At 45.1% G+C, this 8,190-nt stretch overlaps 1 protein-coding gene across 3 annotated transcripts; it reads left to right on the forward strand.

Annotated features, from left to right (window-relative positions):
• Nucleotides 1-427: 427 nt before the first annotated feature.
• Nucleotides 428-4,900, forward strand: LYPD4 (LY6/PLAUR domain containing 4). Of its 3 annotated transcripts, XM_077768175.1 has the most exons (5): nucleotides 428-493; nucleotides 3,179-3,366; nucleotides 3,557-3,700; nucleotides 4,074-4,400; nucleotides 4,636-4,900. In XM_077768175.1, exons 2-5 carry the CDS (start codon nucleotides 3,300-3,302, stop codon nucleotides 4,836-4,838), a joined length of 741 nt encoding a protein of 246 aa, XP_077624301.1. In that variant the 5' UTR covers nucleotides 428-493; nucleotides 3,179-3,299; the 3' UTR covers nucleotides 4,839-4,900. The 3 variants fall into 3 exon arrangements, with proteins under 3 accessions (XP_077624301.1, XP_077624299.1, XP_077624300.1); XM_077768173.1 differs by lacking the exon at nucleotides 3,557-3,700; XM_077768174.1 differs by lacking the exon at nucleotides 3,557-3,700 and having other exon boundaries at nucleotides 432-493; nucleotides 3,263-3,366.
• The last annotated feature ends 3,290 nt before the right edge of the window (nucleotides 4,901-8,190 follow it).

Consider the following 8,190-nt stretch of genomic DNA (forward strand, 5'->3'; position numbering starts at 1 on the left):
CGAGAGCCGCTTCTTTGGGCCCCAGGCCTCATTTTCCTGCCTCTCCTCCTGTGCTCTCTGCGCTGCTCCTCTGGACTCCCTGCATGGTTCCAGTCCATCAGTTTGCCCCTCCTCCTCTGCATGGTGTCTCTTTAGTGGGGTAGGATCCCCTCGGAGCACGTCCCTATCCTCTCCATCCTTTCTCCGTGAGGATTTCACTCCACTGTTTTCTGGGTGTCTCCACCTGTGCTCAGATTTTTGGGTCCTGTCGTTTTGCATTCCAGCCTGGTGTGTGCCATCTTCTCCGTTTGGCCCGACCCATTTGTGTGTTCCTCTGTCAGCCTTCATTCCCCCTTCCTGTGTCCCATCTTCTGTGGGTCTTAGCCCCTTTGTTTGCCACAGACTCCTGTGTTACGGAGCCTGCGTGCCCGGCATTCGGGACAGGAAAGGGTGGCAGAAGTGACCTCTAGCTGGACCGCTGTGCGGGGGAGCAGTACTAGACGAAGTTGGAAAGGTTGTTTGGGGCCGGTGTGGGGTGTGGGAGGCTTGAATGCCAGCTAATGAGGTTGGCCTTGACCCTTTATATGGTCGAGAGACAGAGAGAGACTGGGGAACAGACGTTTATGAAAAGCCTAGTACTTGCCTGGCACTTTATATTAATAATCTTAACTAACTCTCAACAATACCTTATGAGATGTATTATTAATCCAATTTACGGATGAATTCAACAACCTGCATAAGATTGCACAGCTAGTAAGTGCAGGGGTAAAGATTCTAACTGTGCTCTACCTTTGAGTCCAAAGCTTATGACCTTTGTACCACCTACGTTGTTTTAGTGAGTGTTTCCAGTGGTCGCCATTCTCCACTTTCATTCCCTAACCCTCCTGTAGGCACTCAGTTCAGGTGGCTAATGGATATCCTTTGGTTCATGTGTGTGCTTGCAACATGTGCAGTATCTTATGTGCATGTGTTTTTCAAAGTTTATGTATATGCGTATGTATGTAATTTCTGCACCTGCTGCGGGGTTCGACCTCACAACCCGGAGATCAAGAGTTGCATGCTCTCCTCTTCTGACCCTCCAGTGCCCCTCTGCATGTGGTTTTACCTTATGCAGGTGATACTGTGTTATTTATTATTTAAAATAACCACCACTGTGCTTGTTTTCATCCATCCATTTACATATTATGTGTACATTTAATCAGCTTCTTTTCATTGCTGCGTGATAGTCCGTGGTTTCACCCCCTGCATGTTGTGTGTTCCCTAAGTCTTAGGGAGGGATGCCCACATTGCTTTTGACCCACTATCACCCTGATAATGCTGCATCTTTGTATATATTCCCTTGTGGATGAAGGTGGAACCCTCTATTACGTTATACACAGGATATAGTAGTAATGGGTATTTGTAAACCGAATTCGACTTAGTATTGCCAGACTCCTCCCAGCAACGCTGCTTTGGGCCTGAAAGATCCATCAGAATTCTCCTTTATTCCTCACGGTCCAGAAGAAGGTCCTGCCCCCCTTCCACCAACCCCACGAGCAGCAGTACACAAGCGTCCCTGTATACCCACGTTGCTGCCAACACTTAATTTTTTTTCCGGCTTTCTGATTCTTTGCCAGTCTGATAGATGTACAGTTTGATAGACTGCATTTCTCTGGTTACTGTTAACCTTGCGTGTCTTCCACGTGTTTCTTAGCTTCTCTGGTTTGCTCTCTGAGAATTGTCTCTTCATATGCTTGACCCATTTTCCTACTGGGGCTACTCTCTTTTTCTTTTTTAAAATGTTTTTTTTATTTCTGAGAGAGAGAGCATGAGCAGGGGAGGGTCAGAGAGAGAGGGAGACACAAAATCTGAAACAGTCTCCAGGCTCTGAGTTAGCTGTCAGCACACAGCCCAATGTGGGGCTCGAACCCACGAACCACAAGATCATGACCTGAGCTGAAGTCGGATGCTTAACCAACTGAGCCACCCAGGCGCCCCTTTCTTTTTCTTGTCAATTTGCCAGAGATCCTTGGCCATTTTCATTGCTTTAAGGCCTTCCATATACTCTTCATATGCCAATCTTGACATTTCATATTGTTTTGGAAATCTATCCACTTCATCTGGGTCTTGTAAAGCTTTTATTTTTTAAGTAACTTCTCTACCCATTGTGGGGCTCCAAATCACAATCCCAATTACAAGAGTTGTGTGATCTGCTGACTGAGCCAGCCAGGCACCCCCACTTCATCTCAGTTTTCAAATTTATAAATGTAGAGTTCTTACGGATACTTATAGTTAAAAAAAAAAAAAAACCCTTCCTGTCTGTGACTTCCTATTTTTCATTTTGTATTTTATTTGCATCTTCTCTTTTTCTCCTAATTAGAGTTGCTGGAGAATTATCTTGTGGATCTTGTCAAAGAAAGTTTCCTGGAATAATTTTTTTGTTGCTGCTGTTTTCTAATTCACTGGTTTCTGCCATTATCTTAATTTCTATCCTGTTTTGGGGGGAGGACAGGTGATGCTTTGTTGCTCCTTGTACAACTTCTTGGGTTCACTCATGACCATGGTTTTTAGCGTTCCTGTTTCCTGATAAATGTATTGAAACTATACATTTACTTCTAAATACTGCTTCAGTGGTGTCCAAAATTTTGGCTTGTGGTTAAAAAAAAAAAAACCCACTTGATTTTGAAATGATTATTGGCTCATGAGAAGTTGCAAAAGTTGTAAACCCATAAACACTTCCTCCTGCTTCCCCACAGGGACATCTTGTATAACTGTAGGATACAAACATGAAATTAACATTGGTATAAATAATACTCTTAACTAGACTGTAGACCTGATTAGGTTTCACCAGATTTTACATGCACATGTGTGTGTGAGTGTGAGAGATGTGCTATTTTCATTTTTATTCACTTCTGAATACTTATAAATATCCATTTCAAACCAAAAGCTATTTAGTGATATCTCAGTGAACTTCTACACACACCTCTGTTGTTTTGATCTCACTGTCTCTGGCTAGAGAGCAGCCTGTGTAACCTCTGATTAAGTCATATTTGGTCAGCCTCCAATGGGAGGACCTAAGCAGGGGAGGGTCATGACTTTCTGAGAAGCTGATGTAGTGGGTTCGGGGTAGGTGGAGAGGAGACTATGGAGATAGGAAGACCTGTGTCCCTGAAGGTCCCAGGGAGCCTATATCACGAAAACTGACAACTTTCTGCTCTAGAAACAGTGACCCAGAGACAAGTGAACAGAGGATTCAGAAACTGACGAGAACTGAGCTTGATACCTGGATTGAAATTGGTTCCAGATTGACCTTTAGCATCCAGGCACCCAGACCCAGGACCATGGGACCCCAGCACTTGAGCGCTGTGCAGCTGCTCTGCCTCCTAGGGGCCATCTGCGCTCTGCCTTGTAGGTCGTGCAGGCCTGGCTGCTTTGGGGCCCCCCCGAGGGTGGGGGGCTGGATTCACATAACTGGGGGAAGGAGGGTGGGATATCTGGGTTCTTCAAGGGGACACGATCTGTGGGGGCTGAGTTCTTGGTTGGCAGTTTGGGGGCTGAGAAAGCCAGGCGAGTGACTGGAAGGGCACTCTCTCCTTAGGGGCTGGGGCTCTTTTGTGCTACGAAGCAACATCCTCACTCTTCAGAGCTGTCTCGCTCCATAACTGGAAATGGCTTCTGATGAGGAGCATGGTGTGTAAGCTGAGTGAGGGCTGTGAGGAGACGCTGGTGTTCATCGAGGCCGGTGAAGGGAAGTAGCTCTGGACCCAAGCTCTAAATATCTGCACCATTATATCTTTGGGAATAATGTCAAGACTCTGACGAGAGAGGCAGGACCCAGCTGGGTATGGTGTGGGCTGGAGAAGAGGGCAGAAAGGAGGTGAGCAGATCCCAGGAGGAGAGTGGCAATATGGGAGAGGAGAAAAGGAAGGGACCCGGGAGAGAGGAGCAGAGGGCGGGTTGAGGAGAGACAGATGGAGACCCCAGGATCCGAGCCCCGTGCAACTGAACACCTTGGCAAAGTTGTGAAGGGGCAGCGTGCGCTGGAAGAGCAAGGTGCAGGGTGGGTCTTGGGGTGACCAACGACACTGATCTGCACTCTCTAATCTGCTCCTCAGGGTCCAGAAGGGGAGTTGTGGGTTTTAAGGGCTGCAGCCCAGCCTCATCGTACCCCCCGCAAGTCTCCTACCTCGTTTCACCGCCTGGATTGTCCATTGCCTCCTACAGCCGCGTCTGCCGGTCATATCTCTGCAATAACCTCACCAACTTGGATCCTTTTGTGAAACTCAAGGCAAACGCTCCTAGGTCAACAGCATTTTCTTCCCGTAGTTGCCCAACCTGTGTGGGCGAACATTCTAAGGATTGCCTCCCAAATTTTGTCACCACGGATTCTTGCCCCTATGACGCTTCTCAGTGCTACAGTTCTACCTTAAAATTTCAGGCAGGTGAGAGAAGAGAAACTCCATTTAGTGCCTTCTCATCTCTCAGAGAGGCTGGGACCGAGAGGGAGGTTGGGGCTGCGGGGAGCAGCCACGTGAGTTCCATGGAGGAAGGAATAAGGTGTCTGGTACCCGAGTTTTTGGCAGGAGAGCAGGTGTTCTGGTTTGTGAGGGGTTTCTGGAAGGAGCGGTGCGTTTGTGTCTTGAAAGTGTCCCTAGCTGCTCCCTGTCTTCCTTACAGGGTTTCTCAATGCCACCTTCCTCCTCATGGGCTGTGCTCGTGGACATCAGAAACTTCTGGCAGATTTTCACCATATTGGAACCATCAGAGTGACCGAGGTCCTCAATGTCTTAGAGAGGGCCCAGATTGCTGGTGCAGAGCCCTCCAGTCAGAGTCCTGCTTGGGGCATCCTCTCAGGGCTTCTGCTTGCCTTCAGGGACTGACAGTCTGGCTGGACTGTACAAACCCCTTCCCATAACCCAATAAAGTCACAGAGTTGCCTTTCTGCTTTGTCCTGTGGTCCATGAGGGTAGGGGAGGCATGGGAGGTGTGAGGGGAGCCAAATATATCCAGGAAAGTGGAGGCGAGGGGCAGGCGGTGGGCAGTGTGCATGGTGAAGTGAGCAGGGGGAGGGTGGGGAGGAGCATCACTGGTAAAGTGACTGTGTCATGCCCAGCAACCAGGAGGAAGCCAAGTTTACAAGTAAAAATTTTTTAATGTTTGTTAATCTTTGAAAGACAGAGAGAGACAGAGAGAGAGGAGAGAGAGAATCCCAGGCAGGCTCCGTGCTGTCCGCACAGAACCCGATGTGGGGCACAAACTCAGGAACCATGAGATCATGACATGAACCAAAACCAAGAGTTGGACACTAACTGAGCCTCCCAAGTGCCCCTTATCTTTTTCTTATTAACATGTAGGAGTTCCTTATGTATGTTTATGTATTACGTACTAACAGTCTTTCAGTTGGATGATTTGTCTTCATTTCTTATATCTTTTGAAGAACAGAATTTCAGTGTTGAATTTCTTAGTCTTCCAGTTTTTCAGCTGATTCTTCTTGTGCCTTGCTTAAGAGATACTCTATTTTCTCCAAAAAAGTTTAAGTTTGGTTTTTCACATTTCAGTTCTTTTTTTTTTTGAAGAAGACTGAAATCATACCAAGTATATATTTAAAAATTTTTTAAATATTTTATTTATTTCTGAGAGAGAGAGAGAGAGCGTGAGCAGGGGAGGGTCAGAGAGAGAGGGAGACACAGAATCTGAAACAGGCTCCAGGCTCTGAGCTAGCTGTCAGCACAGAGCCCGATTCAGGGCTCGAACCCACGAATCGTGAGATCATGACCTGAGCCGAAGTTGGACGCTTAACCGACTGAGCCACCCAGGCCCCAAGTATATTTTCCAGCCACAATGGTACAAAACTAAAGATCAACAATAAAACAAGGCTGGGGTGGTGCCTAGGTGGCTCAGTCAGTTAAGTGTCCGACTTTGGCTCAGGCTGATCTCACAGTTTCTGAGTTCGAGCCCTGCATTGGGGTCTCTGCTCCCAGTGCAGAGTCTGCTTCAATTCCTCTGTCTCTCTCTCTCTGCCCCTCCCCTGCTCTCTCTCTCTCTTCTTCTTCTCAAAAGTAAATAAATATTTTTAAAAACATAGCTGGAAAATCTACAAGGTAAATATTAAATACTTAATATGTAAATATTAAACAGCACACTACTACACAAGCAATGGGCCAAATAAGAAATCAAATGGCAAGTCAAAGTATGTCTGAAAAGGAAAGAAAAAGAAAACACAATATTCCATTAACATTTAAATTCTTAATCTATTTAGGATTGATTTTTGTGCTGCTTTGAGGTAGGAATCTATTTTCATTTTTAAAAGTATGGGTAACTAATTGCTCCACCTCCTTTATTAAATAATTCCACCTTTCTCCATCTATCTGCACTGGCATCTTTGTTGTATATCAAAGTTCCACATCTGTATGGTCTGTTTCTGGGCTCCCTGTTTTATCCATCGATCAATTTATCTACTCTTGTGCCAACCCGACACTGTCTTAATTTTTATAGCTTTGTACTAAATCTTTACACCTGAGAAGGCAAGTCATTCCGCCATACCTGTTCATCTTCAGGAGGGCTGTTCCATATAAATTTAGTTGAGCTTGTAAGTTCCACAAATACTCTGTTGGGATTTTGATTAGAATTTCATTGAGTAATAGCTGATTTAGGAGACAATTTATATAATTATGAAGCTGAGCCTTTCTATCCATAAACATGTGATGTTTCTTCATTTACTTAAGTTTTCCCTAATATTTTTTGGTAAAGTTTTTTTTAATGCATTAGAGTCTGCACATCTTTTGTTAATTTATTCCAAAATGATCTATAGTGTTTGTTATCATAAATTGTTGTGTTTTTTTACTTTTTATTATTTTTTTTAAGTTTATTTTTGAGAGAGAGAAAGCAAGAGAGCAGGGGAGGGGCAGAGAGAGGGAGCAAAGGAATCCCAAGCAGTGCTCTGCACCATTACCGCTCCAAACTGGGCTCAATCTCAGGAACAGAGAGGATGACCTGAGCCAAGATCAAGAGTCCAACACTCAATAGACTGGGCAATCAAGGCACCCCAATGGTGTCTTTTTAAAAAGTACACTTTTGGGGCACCTGGGTGGCTCAGTCAGCTAAGGGTCCGACTTTGGCTCAGGTCATGATCTCACAGTTCGTAGGTTTGAGTCCCGTGTCGGGTTCTGTGCTGACAGCTAGCTTCGGATTCTGTGTCTCCGTCTCTCTCTGACCCTCCCCTGCTCATGCTGTGTCTCTTTCCCTCTCTCAGAAATAAATAAAACATTAACAAATTTTTTAAAAAATAAAATAAAAGTACACTTTTGATACACTTGTGTGGCTCAGTTGGTTAAGCATCTGACTCTTGCTTTTGGCTCAAGTCATGATCTCACAGTTCCTGAGATTGAGCCCTGCATGGGGCTCTGTGCTGACAGTGAGGGGCCTGCTTGGAATTCTCTCTCTCCCTGCCTCTCTCTTCCCCTCCCCTGTTCTCTTGCTCTCTCTGTCTCCCTCTCTAAATAAATAAATAAATAAATATTTTATTTATTTTTAAAAATATTTATTTTTGAGAGAGAGAGAGAGCATGAGCAGGGGAGGGGCAGAGAGAGAGGGAGACACAAAATCTGAAGCAGGCTTCAGGCTCTGAGCCATCAGTGCAGAGCCCGACGTGGGGCTCCAACTCACAAACTGCGAGATCATGACCTGAGCAGAAGTCAGATGCTTAACTAACTGAGCCACCCAGTGCCCCCAAATAAATATTTAAAAAGAGGAAATATTTTCTATTTGTTTCTAATTTATAGAAATGCAATAAATGTTTATATAATACATTGATCAAAAGTGAAACATCTTGCTATACTCTTTTATTATTTCTATTAATTTGTTTACAGGCTTTTGGGGGTTCTCTGTGTAGATAATAATCCCCAATGAGTGATGCCAGTTGTTCTGTGCTGGCTGGGACACCCCAGTATGACACTGACAATGCTGGACATCTTTGAGTTAATTTTAAATGTAATGCTGCCATTTTCCAATCAACAATATTTGCTGGGGCGTCTGGGTGGCTCTGTCGGTTAAGCCTCTGGTTTTTTATTTCGGCTCAGGTTATGATCTCGTGGTTGGTGAGATCGAGCCCTGCCTCTGGCTTTGTGCTGGCAGCACGAAGCTTGCGTGGGATTCTACCTCTCTCTCTCTGCACCTTCCCTGCTTGCTCTCTTTAAAAATAAATAAAAACTTTTTTAAAAGGCAAAAAACCAC

The sequence above is a fragment of the Crocuta crocuta genome, unplaced genomic scaffold, assembly GCF_008692635.1.
Source record: "Crocuta crocuta isolate KB4526 unplaced genomic scaffold, BGI_CrCroc_1.0 scaffold886, whole genome shotgun sequence".
NCBI lineage: Eukaryota > Metazoa > Chordata > Mammalia > Carnivora > Hyaenidae > Crocuta > Crocuta crocuta.

What these genes read in the sequence shown, in the direction of transcription:
- LYPD4 (XM_077768175.1), top strand. Translation starts at nt 3,300, where the DNA reads ATGGGACCCCAGCACTTGAGCGCTGTGCAGCTGCTCTGCCTCCTAGGG. An exon ending in GGCCATCTGCGCTCTGCCTT is followed by an intron (nt 3,367 to 3,556) that starts GTAGGTCGTGCA and finishes CTCTCTCCTTAG; the next exon opens with GGGCTGGGGCTCTTTTGTGC. An exon ending in TACCTTAAAATTTCAGGCAG is followed by an intron (nt 4,401 to 4,635) that starts GTGAGAGAAGAG and finishes TCTTCCTTACAG; the next exon opens with GGTTTCTCAATGCCACCTTC.